General features: G+C 43.1%; 1 protein-coding gene across 1 annotated transcript in view; it reads left to right on the forward strand.

Moving 5' to 3' along the window:
- Positions 1-5,948: 5,948 nt before the first annotated feature.
- nrg3a (neuregulin 3a) overlaps positions 5,949-21,106 on the forward strand; it is a gene marked incomplete at both ends in the record, with an annotated part of 320,736 nt that continues 305,578 nt past the window's right edge. Inside the window, one exon of the mRNA XM_084561855.1 lies at positions 5,949-6,666. Coding sequence (XP_084417981.1) covers positions 5,949-6,666 — 718 coding nt within the window. The remainder of the gene's footprint in view (positions 6,667-21,106) is intronic.

Consider the following 21,106-nt stretch of genomic DNA (forward strand, 5'->3'; position numbering starts at 1 on the left):
ATCTTTGCACATGTGCAGGTGTATGTGTGCGTCTCCATTCCAAAACCCCTGAGGCTTGACCCTGCCTGACCCAGCAGACACCACCGCCGTGTTAATGGAACGGGGATGACGGAGATAAAACATTACATTAATCCTCGGGCCCTAACACATAAAACGTGTTAGAAAGAGGGCACTAATCTGAAACCAGTCTGCTTCAGCTGTCACATACTGGCGCTGTCAAGGTGCACCTTCATGTCCGGTAAGTGTCCCTTCTTTTTTTTTTGCTGCTTATAATGAGCTCTGAAAGTCCTCTCTCACCAAGGGTGATAACAGAGAGCCCAGAAGCCCACACGATGAAAACAATCTTGGACTCACACACAGACTTTTAAATCTTTTGTAGCGTGTCTTCCTATCATTTCATGGAAGCTGAAAAACAAGCACCAGAAAAAACTAAATGGACCCGTGTTTAACTGCAATTAAAAATAGGTGATGATAATAATAATGTGTATAGTTTGTGTTAGACTCAATTTTGCAAATTTGCGAAATGTGAGATCTTGGATTGGAAACGAGTCTTCAAACGCTTTTTATTAATTACTCCAAAGTAGCTCTCACAGAGGTATTATTAATTGATATTATGTGTGCAATTTGCAGCACTTGATTCAATTCCATTAATTAATTTTAATCTAATTGAAAACAAATGTGCAGCAGAGCTTATTTGTTTGCGGGGTGAGAGAGAGAGAGACAGAGAGAGAGCGAGCAAGACGGTGATGGAAGATTTTGAAAGTTTGATTAGATGTCTGTGACCAGACATTCTTGGAGGGGATCCCATTCTTATACACACATTATTGCTCTGAAAAGAACAAACAAAGACTAACACTTTGACCTTTTTGGAACGCGGCTGATTTGTTGTTTGTTTCCTTTCTTGTGATTGGAGAAAATACATTTGTTTGCGCATTAATTAGAAACTAAGTTGCAGCCTGAAAAGGCACTGTAATTCAGACAAGCGGCACCATTAAAACAAAGGTCATCAAACAGCGTGCAGCCGCTGAGGGCAGGTAGGTGGGCATTTTTATCTCAATGAAGCCGCTTAACCCGTTCCACACTCTCTTTTATTCTGCTATGTTGATACACACGCGCAACAAGAATTGCTTGCTTGAACTTTAAGTATTGGTTTTTCTGTCTTTGTGAAAGTAAACTTAAATGCTGCCTGTGAATGAGCTACTGATGCACTGTTGAGTGCTTTCCTGATGTCTCTCATTTCACGACACATGCACACTCCGCCTGAAACAATGTAAGTGACATTAGCCCATATCCATGGCTGCTGAATAAGCACATAATGAGCGGGCTTTCCAGCACTGTTAATGGGATAGGACTATAGTTCTTGGATAATTTCTGGACAATAATGCTCGCACGTAATGGGATTCCAATGGAAGCGATAATGTCAGAGACTCTATCTGTTATTCGATCTTCAATATTACGCATTCTACTCCTAGAAACACATCTCCGCTAGATATGCTGGGTCTCTAATAGTAAGTAAAATATTCATTTTATCTAAGACTTTAATAAAAGTATAATTTCCTCCAATTTAATCAGAAGGATATCTCAGTTACATGCTTAATGTTAAGTTATATTTGAGGAGTAAACACAGGGCTTACTGTTGGCAAAATAGAGTCTAATGTGTCATTTGTGAATGGAAAATGTCCATCTTTCTCTGTGCAGCCGGAAATGAAAAGAAAGTTTTATTATATCTGATCCAGGTTTGAAGCTGTGCAGAATCTTTCATAAGGTAGCAAAACAGTCTACCAAATAACACTGTTTTATGACATCTGATGGGATTACACTGCATAACGGTAAACTACAGAGAGCATTAGCAGGCGGAGGACAGTGGCACGGAAAGACGTCATATTTACAGATGTGTCCCAGGCAAAAGCTTAAAAGTAAAACTATGTGCGCCGTCTAAATATAAACTCTAAATGGTTACAGACAGTCCGAGTGCGGCAGGATTAGCACAGAGGCAGAAACACAATACCTGATACTGATGTCTGCAGAGGAGGCGAGAGCTTCGTTGCTCTGTTCTCTGGTCCAGTTTGTGAGATTTTCACAGTGTTGAGTGACTGTAAATTAAAATTTCTGGACACCAGACAAGACCCTGTTGACCCAGCATGAATTAGGACTGATACCAAATAAATAAATTAGTAACTGAATGGTTCCTTTCTTGTATAGTTCTGATAATAATGTCACATTCATCAACTCATAATGCAGAGAGCCGCGGCTCAGGACTCTAATGTCTTTACTTCTAAAAGTTTACGCTTAGTTATATCAAATGCAGTTTGCTCTGTTCATGCATTTGCAAAAGGAAGATGCAAAGACACAAACTGAAACTCTTTAAATTGCTCCCACCTTAAAGTTAACGCAAGTGTTGTAGCAAAGGCGCACTGACCTTCCTCACCACTGGATTCCACTGCACACAGACTGCTCTCACTGTAGGTACGAACAAGTAATTAATCCATAATCCAGCACGGGCCATGATATAGTCTAATTAAGCACAGCCAAGGTTCATCTTGACAGCAGATTTTTCCGTAGTCAATTACAAAGTGTTCTAGTTTTGAGGTAAAGCAGTGAGTTCTGCAAGTCAGGGAAATCTGAGTAAGCCCTTTTACGTACTTTGATTTACTACTCACTGGCATTAGCTGATAGCATATTGCAGTCCCGTTTGCGGCTCATATGTTCATATTCGAGCATGGATCCGCTACTAAACACCACCCACGTGCTTTAAAACATTTCAAGCGATTCAAATCATCTGGTCCTGTAATCAGCTTTACTGTTCGGCCATATATTTTTATGTTATCAAAAGGGTCCTCCTCATCCAGAGCTAGTACGGATAGGTTGGCATATAAATTGTGTCCCCGTGGCTGGTCGCCAGCGTGACTATTGACAGTTCTTTCAAACCAACAGAGTGCCATGATGTCTGCTTTAACAGACTGTCGCCACCGTATATTCGTTTGTCAGGCAGAGGCGTAAAAACACACACACACCGACCCTTGAGTTCCCCCCATGGGACTGATAGAAGGATCCTCCTACAGGCGGCCACCTCCTCGCAAACACGTATGTTCACATGAAGATGCAGACGTTAAACAGCATAGAGAACAGCGCATGGTTTAACAACAAGCAGGTTGCTTTAGACATCGCTGTTAAACTGATTCAACAACAGAGGCTGGATGTATTGAGGCTCGGCCCTTCAGACTGGATCATTAACATAACAATCAAAGTAGGCAGTGTTACAAAAAAAAGAATATTTTTTTAAATTTTGCTTAAATGCTAGTTCGTCTTGACCGATGGGGCTTCTTCACTTTCCAATTTTCCTTCGTTTTATGCTCAAAAATCCACTTAGTTTTAGATGAATACAGGATATGAAATATGAAACAGAAAAAAAGGATAGGAAATAGTTGAGAAAATGGAAAGAGAAGATTGTTATTGGGATATGAACATATATTATGCAGAAAAAAAGAAAAGAAATAAGAAAAATTACATTTTTAGGGTATCCTGACAAACTAATACACAGTAAAATGCTATAAAATCCAAAGAAAGAGCTTGAACCGATACATCAAAAATATGAAGAGGGCTTCACACAATAGAATAAATGACAATGTGCTACATTAACCAAAAAAAAAAGATTCATTTATTTAGATGAACCCACAATTATGAGCCTATTATTCTCATGCTGATCCAGTTTTATAGCCATGTGATTCTTACCAAGAGGCAGTGTACTAGCATACCAACATCCTGTTTAATAATGCTAAAGTTTGATCTGAAAATACTTCTCCTCTCTCCTTTTTTCCCCCCCGTCTCTCACTGCTGTGCAGTGGGTGGGGCCGTCCGAATGAGTGACGGCTCCTGCATTGTGCCTCTGATCTGATCCGTCTGGGACTCGGGCTCCTTGTCCGTAACTGCCTCGTCTTCCGCTGCAGAGCCCTGTCTCCCTCCCTCCCCTCCCACTCTCGTTATCTTTATCTGTACAGACACCTACGCACCCTTTTTGCCTTTTTCTAGATTTCTGTATGCATTCTGCGTCTTTACTCACTCCCCTCCCTGCTAACGGAGGTGGGCAAGCTTCCCAGCGCTGGTGCATCTAGCAGGTGCAGCCTCTTTCTCTCCTCCCTCCCTCCCTTCCTTTCTGCCTCTCTCCCTCTCTCTCCCTCTCTCTCCTCGCTCTACCAGTGTGCAGGCTCTGTCTGTGCCTGCGTTTTTTTTTCTCCCCCTTCTCATTCGTTCTCTGTCTCTCAGTGGCGGCAGCTCAGGGAGGCAGATGTATGTGCGTCTGCATCGCAATTACCACAGGTAAAGACAGCTGTATCGGTGGATGTCGCTAACCCCAAAGGGGGTCGGGGACCCTTTGCTGCTGCTGCTGCGTTTGCAAGTTCTCATCCCGGTGCGGGTTGCACATTACTAATCATCTCCAAGAAAGCATCCTGGAGGGAAGGACGAGCTGAGGATCCCAGCAACTAAACCAACAAATCACTGGCTGACTGGAAGGAGCACAGGCTTCCAGGGACTGATGAAAAACCAGCACTCAGAGGGAGACAACAGAGAACCAGTGGGATATTTTTAACATTGTGGTCTGCTGTTTGTTTTTTTTCCTTCTTGCCTCTTGCTTTCTGTTCTCTCTCTTTCAATTATTTTTATGCACTCCGTGCTTCTCTTCCTCTCAAATTCTTTATCCCTCTGTGGCGGAATGTTCCCTACAAATAGATGAGAAGAGGCTTTCTGAGCAATTGCTGCAGTATTAACGAACAGTATACTGAGTCAGTGGAGAGCTGAGCGGACAGCTTGGGGGAAATCTGATCCACAGCCGGCCAGAGAAGGAGCAGGATCACGCGTCGCAGTTGCAGATTTATCCACCCTGTGATACTGCGCGACAACACCCCTCATTCTTTTTTTCCCCCCCCTCTCTCTGTCCTCATCTGAAGTGTTTCTTTCAGGCTGGATCTGGGTTTGGATTCTACTCTGCTTTATTTTTTAGCCTCACTGGAATTGAGATCACACGAAAAGGAAGCAAAGTGGGTTTGGATCCGAACAGAAGTGAGAAATACAAAAGAAAACAAGGATAAAAAGGAGAGGCTGATTGGGAAGCAACGGGTGACAAAGATAGGGGCTAATCGTGGCTGAGTGTGGAACGGACACATAAGCGATAGATCCTCTTTGCTCCTGCTCTGTTTCAGGTAGGAAAGAGACAGATTTTGGGATCCGAAGGACGCTGACTTGGCTAAAGCTGTTGGTACAGACTGCATAGGAAAACAGTTTTTTCTTTTTTTTCTTTTTTTTTTTTTTTGGTCTCGCGCAGGGTGGGGAAGCAACTGGACCCGCCCTGCAAGTTTCACTCCCGTATTAGATAACGCTGTCCCACCGTGGATTGTACATGGAGGGGACATATATGCATGTTAAGTAAAAATAGTTGGATTTTTGCTGCAATGGCATCCGCCGATGCCAAGGATTTCTCACATGCACAGATGTAAAGCTGTACCTTCCCATCCATCTCTCCCTCCCATCTCTCTATTGTCCCTCTTTCTCCTTGCGAGACGCATCACTTCTTCCACTTCTCCTCTTGCTTACCCTGCCGTGAACATTCTTGGAGTTCACTGTTGCTTGGGCAAGAGTTGGGCCGGACTAAACACGGACTAATCGGGAGAGTATCAGTTGACGCCAGCTCTCCTACTCCGCACTGGTTGTCTCTGGGTGTGAGTGCGTGTGCTTGTGTGTTTGTGACTGTGTGTCCGCATGTATCTTCCACACCCCTCCCCTTTCTCTCTATCCTTGGAATACTTATTTGTGTAGGTGTTATTGAGAGCCAGATTCAGTGGAGTGCTTCTTTTCCATTTCTCCACCTGTCCCTTTGTATTTTCTCGCTGTCCGGCATTGTCTGGAACCTTTCTGCCATGTGCTATGGATGTCTATCGCAGGGTTAACCCTAAATGAGCCATAAAGGACGGCAGGGAAGGATGAGTGAGTGTTCGGGGGCAGCTGCATCTGGGGCAGTGATCCTGGAGGAACCTGAGGGATCAGCGGCTTCTGGTGCCCGTGGAGAGGGCCAGGCCCAGGAACAGGGTCCCCTTCGCTGTGCAGTTTGGCCTCGCCAACAAACATGGCTGTGTGTGGTCCCCTTACTTATTGGTTTCATTGGTCTTGGACTGAGCCTAATGCTGCTGAAATGGATTGTTGTGGGTACAGTGAGGGATTACGTGCCAACAGACCTGGTGGATGCTAATCGAATAGGCCAAGATCCTATCTTTCTTTCCAAGCCAAGCGGGATTCCCAAAAGTCCTGACACTACCACCACTACCACTTCTCCTACAGTCGATGGCGGGAACCCCACACCTCGAACTGTAACTGTGGCAAAAGGTAGAACTCGCACAACTGCTACTACCACAACTGTAAACCCCAGAGGGGGCGGGGCTAGTCAAGTAACTCCTCGGAATCCTGGACATCGCAACGGCCGCGGCCCTTCGGGTTTTACTACGACCACTGCAGGACCACGGACAACCTTCATAAGTGGAACTGCAACATCTAGCTCCTCTCCGTCCAATCCAACGGTACTTCATGACTCCACGCAGATGTGGACCGCGGAACATACTACTACTGAGACAGTCTCCACAACACTCACCACGCGCACGCATAGCCACCGCAAAACACGTAAGTCCTTTTCATGCTCTGTGTTCTTGAACATCCAGTCGGCAAGCTTTGAAGTGTTTGCTTGTGAGATGGCTTGGGTGTTGGTTGCTTTGATATCTAGCATGTTTTTGGTGCAATTGACGTGTACTGCTGACCTGCTTTGGAAATTGTGTATTTGACACTCCTGTGGGCTGGATATTGCAGAAGAGTGATCAATAGTATTGACTGATACAGTAAGGCTATCTGAACTATGCCTTACTCAATAATCAATCTCTTCATTGTAAATAGTTAAACCCTTGCTGCATCATATACTGGACGCATAGCAAGCAGCACTGTGACACTCCTTTTCAGCCATATAGGCTTGAATGGCATGACTTTTTTGGACAATAGGCTACAACTTTGGTTTGCATAGAATTTAGCGATGTATGGATACGATTAGCATCACAGTAAATAGATGAGAATTGGCATCATGGGCTGGGGTTAATATAATAAGAGTAATGTGAACATTCAAATGATATTCTGCTATTTCTGAAGACATTTAAGCCTTGACTTCTTTCACAAAATTCCCTCCATTCACCTAAAGTGCATGCATATACACCATGTGGTGTTGTGTACCTGTACCATTGAAGTTACAGAGTTTCATTCCTGTAATCACGAATATCCCCATTATTTAGGTTTCTCTTATAATTAGTGGTGTTACTTGGTAACTGAAACTTACACATTTTTGGATCTTGGTTGACTTGTTAAGAAATGTATTGTAATTCATTTTTAATAGACACTGATTCTTCTCCTTCTCCTTTTTGCCATCTCTGTCCTTGGCTCCAGCCATGCTAGTGCTCACGTTATTGATTGGTGCTACGGGGGATTTTCTTGCAGCAATCAATGGCATGCACACACACACACACACACACACACACACTCAAATGTCTGCTTTCACATTATGTGCTGGACCTCCCTCTGCTTTTGAAGTCTCTCATTCTGACCGGGCCTAAAGAAGCAGTTTCGGAGTCACAGGAGTGGCTTTATTTTTAACCGTGTGACCTCATGCACTGCGTATATCAGGACTCTCTTCAGTCTGCATTTGAGAAAAAAATGAGAAATCAGAATGCATTTTATGATATGCAGGTGACGCAGGCTCATACGTTTCATATCCTGTTAATTTCTTCTCGCAGTTCGACCTTACAATTACACTGACATTGTGTAATGCTTGTTAATGTCAAGATGAATTTGTTATGAATCCGTGCATAACATAAAACAAATGTGCAGCATTTCTTTCTATGCTATGAATTCATTTGCACTGACCAAAATGGCCCTGTGATGATTTAATTAAGAGTATTGTTTCTGTTCTTACATCATCCAGTCTGTTAGAATGCATGATTTATATCATGACCACCATTTATTAAATGGCACAACGCCAGTCGTATATTAAATAATTGATAAACCCAATCACACCATTCCACCTGCGTTCGCACGTGTCTACTTGACTGCAAAGGTGCAGCTGCTTCTTTTGTGTCCTTGATAAGGAAAAATGTCCCCGGATTACACAGAGGCGTGTTTCCACTGATAATTAGAAACACTGGACGAAAGATTGTGTATCATTACGTTACCAAGTGGGAAAATGGAAAAATGGGGGAGATTCATCATCACCCATTCATTTATTAATTAACCATTAAAAAAGAATGGCATTTATCCAGCACGCGCACATGAAAACCATTAAGCCCCACTGATAGATATCCCAGGGAAAATGTCACTCCTGCTCCAGCTCGCCTAAGAAGGTTCTGCCGCAACAGAATAGCCAACTTGTTCGATAATCCTAAACACCCTTCACCCTCCCACCCTTTCTCTTCCACCACCCACATGCTGCTTTGATTTTTAAAGGCCATCATTTTCGCATTAACTATCCATTATGTGCAAATGTGTTATGTGCTATCACTGAATTGCCTGCGTTGGCTCGTGCTCAAAAAGTGGGAGAACTTAAGTATAGCGGGCCATCTGTGTGCTCATGTCAGCGCTGTCCCTGTCATTGTGGTCTACAAAATTAAGAGTGACATAGATTTTCATCCCACAGTGGGCTATGAGGCGGTTTGCTAAGTGAGCAAAATTATATCTTCCAAGCTTACATCCAGATAAATTCCGTCCAGAATCCCAACATAATCTAGTGTAAATCCTTGTATGTACACCATCAGCCACAACATTAAAACCACTGACAGGAGAAGTAAATAACTTCTGGACCTGGCATTCATGTGGATGTTACTGACATGTAGCACCCACCTAGACCAGACCAGGCACCCCCACCCCATAGCAATGACACTCCTTGATGGCAGCAGGCACCCCCTGGTCATAATGTTATGCCTGATCGGTGTATGTGTTACCTGATTTTTCCTGTAATTATCAGTTAATACAACTTCATTTTAAGCCTGACGATTGCCTATTTCTTAATAAAATCCATCTTGACATGTAACGTTAAACTCTACCCTTTCAACTTTTTATTAAAGAGGCCTAACACAGCTCATAATCTTTCTTCCCGATGGGTCAAACTCCTTGTGGCCTTCTGCTACTTAGCTTTTGATCTCAGCGTGGATAAGAAACAGCGTTTTCCCCTGCTGAACCCTTGGTGCGGTGCACCTTTGGTGGTATTCGGTGACATTCCGGCTCTTCTGAGTGTCGGAAAAGTCAAGATCTGACAACTGTGGGAAGATGTGACAGTTCAGTTGTCTTACTTCTAGCAAATGTCACTCTGCAAGAATGATTGACATATCTAAATCTGTTGGACTTAAAAAAATAAAATATACTATCCTATTTCTATGACATGCAGAACGAAGCTGAGGCCTGGGGGAGATGATACCATTTTATGGGGCCAAGTGACCTCTGTGATACAGGCCAAAATGTCAAGTGATGCTTAAATAACAACCAGGAAACACAAACATATATGCATATCTGTACGATGCTGCGTGGTGTTTATGGCAAACCAGGGACTATACATAAGATGGACAAGGTGTCAGTTTCATGGTACTCCAAAGTGCAGCTCAGGAAGAGGCACCTTTAAAAGAAAAGAGAATACAAAAATATAATATATATTGAAACTGGCAATATGCCTGCAGAAAAGTAATAAATAAGGAATGTTAGTGAATAGGACCAGATGAGTCAATGCAGTAATGAGTAAATCCCTACAAAGGTTTATTCAGCGGTGGGGCTGGGGCTACATTCGTTCTACGGTATGTCAATAATAGACACGACAAAAATAAATAAAAGAAGAGCCGTTCGGTGGATTCACAGTCTTTGAATGTTTGATGGCGACTGAACGAGGCTTCAGAAGATGCTCTGGTGCAGTCTGAGGTCTTTGTCTCCGTGCTGAGCCACTCAGCGGGATTAGGTTTCAGTCAGACAGTGGCCCTGAAACCTAAATCCAGATTAACACCCCATCGCCATCACTGTGGAAGCAGCAGAATTACATCAGCCCACCTATCAGTCACACACACTCTGCATGGGCTTACAAGCAGCAGCCTGACGACTGAAGGGTTGTTTTCATATACGGTCTGCGGCGTGGTGTTTTTCATTAAATGATGCCGAGGTGACATGTTTAAGGCAACGTTTTCCCTCAGCTGTGTTTCAGGATCCCTCAGGGGTATCGTGGAGAGGCCCGGGGAAATGGTTCACGCTTATATTAACTGCAAACATGACAAGCACACACGGTGAAGCACTGCTTATTGCTGCTGTGTGTTTTATTTTTCTGACAACACTATAGTGCAGGGATGTTGTGACTCTTTGTGATGTTCAGTCATGCATGTCCAAAGAAATCTAAACAAAAATGTATATACGTGTGAGAACATTAACTTTTGTACTATTATTAATCCATTCTAGCCATTGCTAACCATGTTATTTCTGACAACAATACACAAGCAGCACATATTTCAACGCTGGGTATTTTACAGATCAGATTTACGCTCAACTCTTTGGGCAAGAAGCTGTTCTTCTCTCTGGCCAGATTTTCTTTATGAGGACATTATCATTTATGATCTGCGTACAGCTTGAAAGCTTCAGAAAGTCTGAATCGTTTTTTTGGCACAATGTCAGTTCAAAAATAGCCAAAGGACATCAGCGGGTGTGACAGGGCGTTGTGGTTTTTGCTGTGTCGCAGGAGTATGTGTGTTACAAAACGAGGCTCACTCTCACCTACTGTTGGGTGATATTTATTAAGTGTTCCATGACAACGCGTTTGACGTTTCTTATCCCAGCATATCCAATCCTAAAATCACAGTTTGATTAAGCCTTAATGAGATCTAGTGTGATGAGTTCTTATGTAGTCCAAACGAACCTGCTGAGCTCTCAGCGTCCCCTGTGAGCAGGTACCATGGCTGGCCAAACCGCTTCAGGCTAGGCTCGCCGTCTTCATCGCATCCAGATCTCATTGAGGATTTCTCTCATTTATTTTGGTTTTTACCCTCAGGATAAATAAAGTATCTGTCTATCTATCTATCTATCTATCTATCTTTAGGGTTTAAACCAGATTGTCAAGTTCACAACCTTGGATTAGTTGTATAGAAGCTGCTTAGTAACAAGTAGTCGTGTTTTTTTTTTTTTTTCCAGTCTATGCACTGTGCCCATGCACATGCACTGACTACACACGTCCCCAGCCCCCTGTGACTAAGTGTGTCTATATGTATTTCAATGCATGTGAACCAGCTGTGAACTCTAAGTAAGAGCTGAAATCAGGACCAGTCTTGACGTCTGATTGCGAGCGGAACAATTCTTTACGGCAAAATTACAGCTTTGGGGGGAGGCAATGTGCGGAATAAATCGCAATGGAAATATTGCAGTTCTCAACTGTGGCACCAGATGTATGTGGTGTGAATATTCCGTTGTGGTCTGTAACAAAATCACTGCCAGTGCAGTCTGATAAATCAGGTTGTTAGTTCACTGGAGTGTCTGGTGCCTAAGCAAGTGAGAGAATGAAGGCGCCAGGTGACTTGTAATCAGCGATCAGGCAACTGCACTGAACTCCGGAGCCCCACGGGGCCCGAAAGTGTGGCCCATCTGTTGTCAGTTTCATAAACGGCGCTTTGCATTTTGAAAATGCCCTAAGAAAGAACGGGATCAAATAGCCGTGCATGCGTAGTCTTCTCATAGTGAGGTTTTGTGTTACACCCTGTTTCCATGGCGACGCTTTACTAAATAAAGCTGCTGATCACATTATTTTAAACCAGAACCAACACAGTCTCAACAGCTCGCTGATTAGTTTCACATTGAATGAAGTGTTATTTGTCCATTGACAGGAATTATTTTTTCTTTTCTTATTACTTTGTAAGGCATGTATTTCAGTCTGCAGTATCTTTTGTATTATCACCTTGGATTTGAAAGGCAGCCCAGTCTCATGGCAATTCATGAATGAATACTCACATGAATTAATTTGGGTGCACAGACAAGAGGGTCCCATTTTGTTCGGGTCAGTGGTGGCTCCAGTCACACAAAGGACTTTCACTCAGGAGTCATTTCTAAGTTTTACACATTTTTGCCTCGCTGTTCTCTTTGTGTCTCTCTTTGACTTTGCTTTCCCTTACTGCTTTGTTAGGTTTAGGTAAAAACAAAAACACTTCGTTAGGTTTTTTGGGTAAAGATCACCATTCAGGGTAAAATACAGCATTTCTATTAAAGCTGCAAAGGAACAAAAGTTACTACCGACTGAACTACATCTCTTTCAAAGCGGTGCCCTGTCCCAAAAACCGGAGACAATTTGTCTCCAAGGACACGTATCCTTCCAATTACATTTTGTGACAGTTTCACACACTCCCATGAGAGTGGCCTGTAACAGAGACATCTCAAGGGCCTTGTACTTAAAACAATCTAAAGCAAAACAAGAACCTTGCTGTATTCCCATCTATCTAAATGATAAATGCCCACGGTCCGCTCATGTTCCACTTTGTTTCAGTGCCAAGAGGACATAAAACCAATTGCACGAGCCTTCTTAAAAAATCTGAGCCGTTTTTAATTTACAATGTACGCCTGTCAGTTTATTTCTGATGCAGACGGCTGCACCTGACCACTAACCGAACACCTCCGAAACTGTCACCTCATCCTGGCTAAGAGTTTTAATTTGGCAGGGAGACGCTGCGCAGATAAAGCTTTAAGTCACTTTGATTCATTCTGATGAAACGTCTTGCAAAGGGAAGAGTGATGAAATTTTAATAATGCAAAAAAGAAACATGTTCAATATGTAGTGGAAAGTGTAAATAATTAAAGATGCCCCTTTGACAAATTATCCCACGCTGAGCTGTTCCTCGTACAGCATACGTCCTCAGTGAATGAGGGCGTCCTGGGTGCTTCCGCTGGTTGAGATATTTGTTCGGTGGTTGAAAGACTTTATTTTCTGAGATTTTTTTACAGAATTTTATGACTGCTCAGGTCGAAAGTCTTAATCCGCCCTCCCTCCGTTCACTTCCTCCCTGCTGTTTGCCCTCCCTCCCTCCCTCCCTCCCTTCTCGAGCACATCTATCAGCAGTGTCCAGATGATGATGAAGTACAAAGCGGTAAAATGCTGCCACTAACTTCAGAGGAGCTTTTAATAATTAATTCGGGTTTACGCTGCCTTGATTAGACGAGGCTTGCACCACTTTATCGGAGCCAGTGGCGGGGAAGGTAGGATGAGATGTAAGAGAAGTTCATTCCTTTTAGGGATTCACCTGCCCTGTGCCGTCTCTCCAGAGGAAGATGCCACCAGCTAGCTAACTGCTCCAGCGTGCCCATTCTCAGAGGTGTTAGTTTTGACTGCAGATGGAAAGCACAAGCGCTAACATCGCAAGCTGGGTTTTTTATTTATATATTTTTTTGTTGTGTGTGTGTTCTTTAGTGAAACTGGGTTAGTGTGATGAGTTGTCCTACCCTGTCATAAACTTTTTAAAGATTCATTTATTTACTTGCTTGCCATTTAATGGCAGAACAAATGAATCATCTCATGGGGGGGAAAAGATGTCGTTGTATATTATATAATGCTGTGACTATGTAGGTTAGTGCCTTTATTAGAACAATCATTGTCAAAGCTGCAACTAAAAGTCTAAATACAATGTCTACAAATACTACATGAGCGAGGATTTCAGAAGCACATTCCGATTTTTGTGGGTTGCTAAATAAGAGAGATTTCCAAAGAGGCAGATAATCTACCCCCACCTCTCCCGTGGCACACCTTCGCCTTTCTCTCTTAATAAATCTGTCCTCTGGCCCGCAGCAGCAAACTCTTTTAACACAAGTAAGCAAATAAATGTCTGACTGTTATGAGTGTGACCATAGCCACCAGCTCTTGTGTTTCTCTGTAGTTACTTCAGTGAGGGGGAGTGTAGACAGTGACTAATGGGGGGAATCAACTACCCCCTCACCTGCAGATGAATCAGAAAAACTGCATCGTTGGCTGTAATATGTAAAAAAAATGTTTGCAGTTGTTTTCCATGCCAGCAGTGACAGAGATTACAGCTGGTGTCCGGACTTCCGCCAACACAGTGATGGAAAGTGCTTCCATGTTTCACATAATGGTATGATCCTATTCTGTCCGTGCATGTGATTGGCCGCATTGTGCGCCCATCAGAATAAAATCCCACCTTTGGCTGCATGGATTCTCAGCAGAGCTGTGCAGGAGCCGCGGAAGACTCAGCTCTCCCCGACGGGAGTTGGCTCTTCTTGTTCGGTACAAGGAATCGACTCTTGTTCGCAAACAACAAATCACTACTCCAACAGTCTATACTGGTTCAGTATAATCAAGACCCCAATCTCCAAATTTTAACCAGGTAGCTTTAGAGTGCTTTCAAACCTAGCCCAGATGCTTAAACTTAATATACAGAACAATGGTTGTTATGCCCCTCTGCACCCACTCTGGCCTTGCAGTCACAGTGAACGTGTCTTTGCAAAGAGGCCTCTGTAGAACCACAGACCAGTGTCCAAACTCTCTGCTAATGCTCCATGTTCAATTAGATTATTTTCCTGATTCCCTGTAAATCACAAGCAGTCCCAAAACTCACTTAACAGATTCAAACAGTTCAGAAAACACTCATGATTTGTCTTCTGCATGATGATTGGATGATTTCTGCATGTTCAGCCCCTAACTATGTTCTATAGCCTCGTACAAAGCAAGCAAAATGAAAATGGAAGCAGATAAATATTTGCACCAGTTAAAGTTACCTTTGACCTCTGGTTGCAATTTCAAACCAAGAAATTTATCTTGTGCACAAAACCAAGTGTCATTTCAATGCAAATGCAAAGGGCAACAAATTCAAGGCATGCTTGTGTGTTTGGAAATGCAGAACTCCCTACACTTCTTCTTGCAATCCTTTGAAAAAACAAATAGGAGCACACAATGAAAAATGTGTCCCCTGCCATATGTAGACATTAACTTTGTGTCATATAAGCCAAGTGACATAGTTTGACCTGGCTGCTTCTAGCATAAAATATTCAACAGTGATGAATTGGTCTGAAGGAAAGTCTCAGTGCTCATTATGCTGCTGGCACCTGGCAGTAAACAACACCATTAACAAAGATAAAATGCTGATTATTAAGCCTGGGTGTACACAGAGCTAGCAGGGAGCCCATCAGTTCAGGTCAGAACCAGTTCTAGTCAGATATGATTTCTTCCATTGGCTGAGCTGCTTGATGGATTTTTTTTCCTCCTCCTCCTCTCCTCTGCTATCCCTCTCCCTCCTCCAGTCAAGGTCAGCCTTTTCTGATTCATACCACTGGAACTCCTACTGCTGACTCGGTGGAGGGTCATTAAAATGAGGCAACAAAAAAAGAATCCGGCAACAATTTAAAAATGAATGAAAGCTAAATGCGCGTCCTCTACTTGGTGTATCTAGAGCGTGCTTTTAAATCTGCTCATTAGTGAAGAGTTACATACATGAAACAGATGTGCACTAGCTACTTCGCCATCCAGCCTTGTCTCCTAGAAATTAAGATAATGTACAAATAATTTGCAGCAGCAATGATGCAATGGTGATTCTAACTGGGTATTGTACAAATAATTAACAACACATCCTTGTTAACATACCGTATTTTGCAGGTTTTGCAAGCTGTGAAAAAAGGTGCATTTCACACAAAGTTGCACCTAAAAAAGCTCTTTCTTCTTTTTTCTGCTTTCTTATGGTTATAATTTAAGAACTGGAACATTTCTAACCTTAACCTAAATGCTATCCTGACCGAAGGTGAGAGTAAACCTAAACTCTGGTTTCAAAGTCCTGGTAATGTTCTCAAGAAATACAGTGTTAAGTAAGATCAGAAAATGTGCACCTCCGACAGAGTGGGTGTTTTAACACTGCTGTTTATGTAAATTCAATTTTTTAAGACCTGACTAAAGAGCACCTGAGGCTAATCTAATGAATCCATTTTCCTGCCCATTAATTTTAACATCCGTGCCAGCCACAGATCCTCCCTCTTGGTTTGTCGTCGATTCTTTGCGTGCAGGTGCGTCGGTGTCTAGTTTTCACGTGCATCCCACGAGCCACCTTAGCCACCCCCTCCCCTGCGCTGGGGATATTGATCCCGTTGTGATTGTATCCCCGTCTTTTGCCACTCAGCAGTTTAGCAGGCAGCCCTGCGAGCAAACAGGCCTGCGTATGGGCGTGGGTTCTGATTATCCCGAGCTTGCTGCATTTTTCTGTGGTTATTTTTAGCTTCAAAAGATTGTTGCCAGCTTCTCTCTGGGAGGCTGCGTGGAGCTGGCTTTTCTGGTCTAGGCCTTGGAGCTGACAGCACTGGAGGAAATAGAACAAAGAAAGCGCAGAAGCAGACAGTGGAGACGGCGACTTTAGTGTCAGTGGAAGATGGGTTTTATTTTCGAAACATTACAGTTAGGGAGGATTTAGGATGTTAAGCTCGGTGAAAAATGACTTCCTGTGTTTGTTTATTTTAGGGAGGCTGCCATTGTACTGTATCTTATTATGCTAAGTAACAGCAATTGGACACCTCAATAATAGGAGTCTGAAGATGTTGGAAGCTATTTTCCAGGAAATCAGAGCTGTTAACCGCACATTACTTATCATGTTACAATCCAGGAGGTTTCCCGAGGTAACAGGAAGCTGTCCAGAAGGTCACTTTCACCTTGATGGAGAACACATCTCGATCACAAACACACACACACACACATTGACACACAAAAAGCGGTAAGCTGTGTCATGTGTTAGACGTTGGTCCTCTCAGCTCCGTCCTTGGAGCAGATGGTTACATCATTTCTCTTTTGGAGCCTGACAGGGAGCATGTGTTTGTGTGTTAGTCTAGACAGTATCAGTAGATTCAGTAAGAGCTTCGCATTACTAGTCTGTCAGCGTGGCTCTTCGTTTCCGCCCTGGTTTTCGGTCTTTTCTAGGCTACACGTACAACAAAATAAATCATCTTTTGATCTGTAAATCAGTGCATGCAAATAGCGCGTTAGGATTTCCGGCGCACATGAAGGCGCCTGCAGAATCTTTAGTGTGTCCAACAAATAGCTCACAGTTCAACATATGACTTTCCAATTATTTGACGTCTTCAGCATTAACCCGTATTGTTAATAGTTTTCAGTGTCAAATGATCTATTCTACCTGTTGTCCCATCCCTTCTCTCTTGTCTTTTCCTCCGTGTCCTCAGGTCACTCCTTACAGCTGTTGCAGACAAATTTTCTGTGACAAGCCTGGTGAACTGGTGGGTTGTCTGCCTGTAGATACGTGTTTTAAGACTTACTAATGGCAGGTAGAGTCTCTTACTTCTTCTCTTCCGGTTGTGTCACTCAGGATTTGGGGAACACAGAAAAAAAAATGTACAACAGTTCTGTATGTATTGTGAAAAATATCGTACCAGCATGCTTTGAAGAATGCTAAGGTCTGAGTGCAGAGCAAAAGGCAAGGAAGGAATCTGTGGAGGGAAAACATAAAAATGGAGAGGGGAAATAAAAAACGAATAATGGGAAGGAAGACAGGCGTTGAGGGTGCAGCAGGAGAACCAGCTGGAGGAAACCTTTCTCAATTGACAAGACGAAGGCAAAAGGAAAGCAGCCTCCCATCCACCGAGTAACAGTGAGCGCTCCCCTCATTCTCCCTCTATCTTCTCCTCTCTGCCCACTCAGTTCATTTACATTTACATTACACCCAGCTGGAGTTGATTTGGTGGCGGGTGATAGATGGCGAGGTTCTGATGCTGTTTATAGAAGTGGGCTCAGGGGGCTAGCAGTGTCAGCTGTTTGCTAGCTGGTGAGTGCGGTCTGATACAATATGGTTTGCTTGTTAGCACCTAAATTGCTAGCTGCAGCTGTAGCTCATTCATTAATGGGAGACGGCTCTTTGCTGTCTGCTGCTTGTCGTTGTATTTAGCTAGTTAGCCCGTCTGACACAGTTGGTTAAAGCAACTGTAAAATGGCCTGCACTTCTTTACTGCAACACTTTCTGAACCTGATCTGTGGCTTTTTGTGAAGTTTATTGACCTGGGTTAGTTTTCATACGTGCATTAAATTTCTGTGGACAGCATTAGGTCATCAAACTGCATCTGAGCTTTGACATCTATATTGCCACCTGCACTATAATGCTGCAGTGTAGTAATTAAAACTGGGCTTTATACGATCTGATATCAGCCATACATTTTGTTAATGCAACACTAAGTGATTCTGAGTTGCTGTATTAGGGCCAGACATAGCTCCAGACACGATTAATATCACTGGATGCAACTGTGACACAAATATGACCTAACCTCCCCTGCAGAAACCGATGCTGTCAGAACAGGGCTTTTTGTGTAATGCCAGATGGTCCCTGATTCTAGGAGGGGAAAAAAAAGAAAAAGAAAAGAAAATGATCTGCCTTGAATCACTGCTCAAAGACATTCACCTGGCTTCCAAAATCACCTTTAAGAAACATGTTTATTCAAAGGTTAATTCATGTCGTTGGACTAAAACTAGTTTATTTGCTATCCCCATTCTTATTTTCATGTGGCTACGCATTCACAGACTGAGCTGAGGAATATTTGGTCTGTATAATGATCACTCTGTGTTTTATTGGTAGGATCAGCAGCATCCTTTTTTTTTTTTTTTGTGCCCAGCAGATGTGCAGCTAAAACAAAGGCCCTCAGTGAGCACTTTTCTGAGTCATGCCTCTCCTACGGTGCTCAGGTTTCCCTCACAGATTTAGCCGTTATTGAACAGTTAGCTTGTAAAGTGGTTAGGTATTGCTGCTCAGGTAAAATAAGCAAAGTGTGTGCACCGCGCAATCTGTGTGCACTGTCATCAAACACACACCCTCCACACACATTCACGCACAGGGTGTTGCCAAAGTAGGTATACATTTCTTTTCAAGTAAATGAAGATGAAGGACTGGGTATGATGCAATGTAGCGGGGTGCAAGGATGTGTTAATAAAAGGAAACAACAGAAATGGAACGGGAAGTAGAGCAAAACAGTCCATCAATCCATATATTGGCTAGATCTACTTTCTTGTATTTGCTTGTAGGGGGGCTGATGTATATTGCAATATGCACTCTAAGAAACTAGGCACACCTCGGGCGCCTCTTCCAGCTATAGCAAGGCTAACGCATGTGGAAAACACTTACATTAACCCTAGAGGTAATTTGGAGTTTCCAGTTTAGCTAACCTGCACATGAATATTTGCACTTAGCATGGAAACTGGAGCACAAAACAAAAGCCAGGAATGTGTGATATCAGAAAAGGCCCTCTACATGGATTATCATGAGATTGGGTTCAGAGAACGAATCCTAACAACTCTGACGATCTCTGACAAGCATCATCAGCAGCATGTCTAAATATGAGCATAAGAGGCTGTTGCTACGTCCATAAAGACAATGACTCACAACGATAGTTATTCTATTTTACGCTAGTGTCGCCAAGAAGTTGACCTTTATGGTTTTGTCAAAAACTTTAGGATAGATAATCATGCTCCTCTTTCAAAATATCTGTATCACGTTATCATATGGACATCCATTAGCACCTTATCTATAACTATCAACATGTTATTATCAGCAGCAATCCCTGCTTATTAGCACATCTTAGCATGTTAACATGATTAACACATGTTGTGATCAGCCTCATGGAGCTGCTTGCGTGTCTCTAGACTCATACTGTTGTTTAAAATTATGACGACTACAGTGCTGAACTTGTATGGTGATGGTTAAGGAACGATTGTGGTCCTGATATAAAACATTATTAGCCATTGTTGCCTTCCTGTGTGTACGGTATATACTGTAATAGAACTTTGGTCTGACAGATGTCCTCCACCATCCACCACCCACCAAGTAGAGTCAGGGCAGCATGACCCTCACACCTTTTCATTCTGCTTCACCGTACGGCACATTGTTGTTGGCACTAATTGTGTTGCTGGAAGTCAGTTGTGCACTGTATAATCATCCGATTCGAATGCAATTACCACACTGGTGGCACTGAGACGCGCATCATCACGAGATGATGTCAGAAAACGCAAAGTGCCCCAGAAAAGCAGCAATTATACCACATCGCTTGGACAAGCTCATCCCAGCTACTGCTCCCCCTGTCTGCAAAGTGTCATCCAATGTGTAACCAGTGGAACTGAAATCTTCACAACGTTGTGAATGGTGTGTGATGCCTGTCGGCTTATAAGACTTCTTTGTGCTCCTGTACAAATTATGTTAATGGTTATTAATCTTGTAGCGCTTCAGCTGAGGTACAATTATGAGCTACCGATAACGAGGAATGAGTAAAGCTAGTACACTACTAGAAGTGATGAAATGTTTGAATGGCTGGCTGCACAATTGCGCAATTTTTGTTGTCACTCTCAAAATCATCATCATCTATGTTTTTATTTTTTTCTACATCATGATTATTGGAGCTATTATTGTCCAGTTAGAAGTCAATTGTGTCACTTAGATCATGTGCTTCAATCCTGCGGAGATGAACACATCAGAGCCATGAGCTGTCAACACTCCATCCGCCACTTGTCAGCGTTTGACTGATGCCCAGCGCCACCTCGCACTCTCTCTCTTTTTGTTCTCCGTGCTTCACGAATCCCACACGCACACACTGACTGGGACACATGCAAACCACTAATGCACATATATACACACACTCCCCCATCCCTCACGCACACAGACAGCTGGGGCGTCACACTCCTGGCCCGGTGCCCTGAGAGGAACCCGGAGGAAGATGGACAGGCAGGAGCTGTCAGCGAGGACGCAGGGACACGGAGTCAGCCTCTCACTACAGATAATGAACCACATGTGAAGCATCAGCTCAGCTCCAATTAGATCGGATGATAATTATCTCAGCACAAGTCACTCATCCTAATCAGGGTGTGAACTGCTACAGAGGACGTTGAGTAAAGCGAGAGGAAGCGACTGTTGAGTTCAGTCAGGGCCTACATTGACCACGACCAGAGGAAAGCTGTTGATCTTTTCTTGGGTGACCATGGGGAGCTCTGTAATAGAATATCAAATTCACTTCTGTTGTGTTATTGTATTGCCAGCTGATGTCACTCAATAGT

Source organism: Chelon labrosus, assembly GCF_963514085.1.
Source record: "Chelon labrosus genome assembly, chromosome: 15".
Taxonomy (NCBI): Eukaryota; Metazoa; Chordata; class Actinopteri; order Mugiliformes; family Mugilidae; genus Chelon; species Chelon labrosus.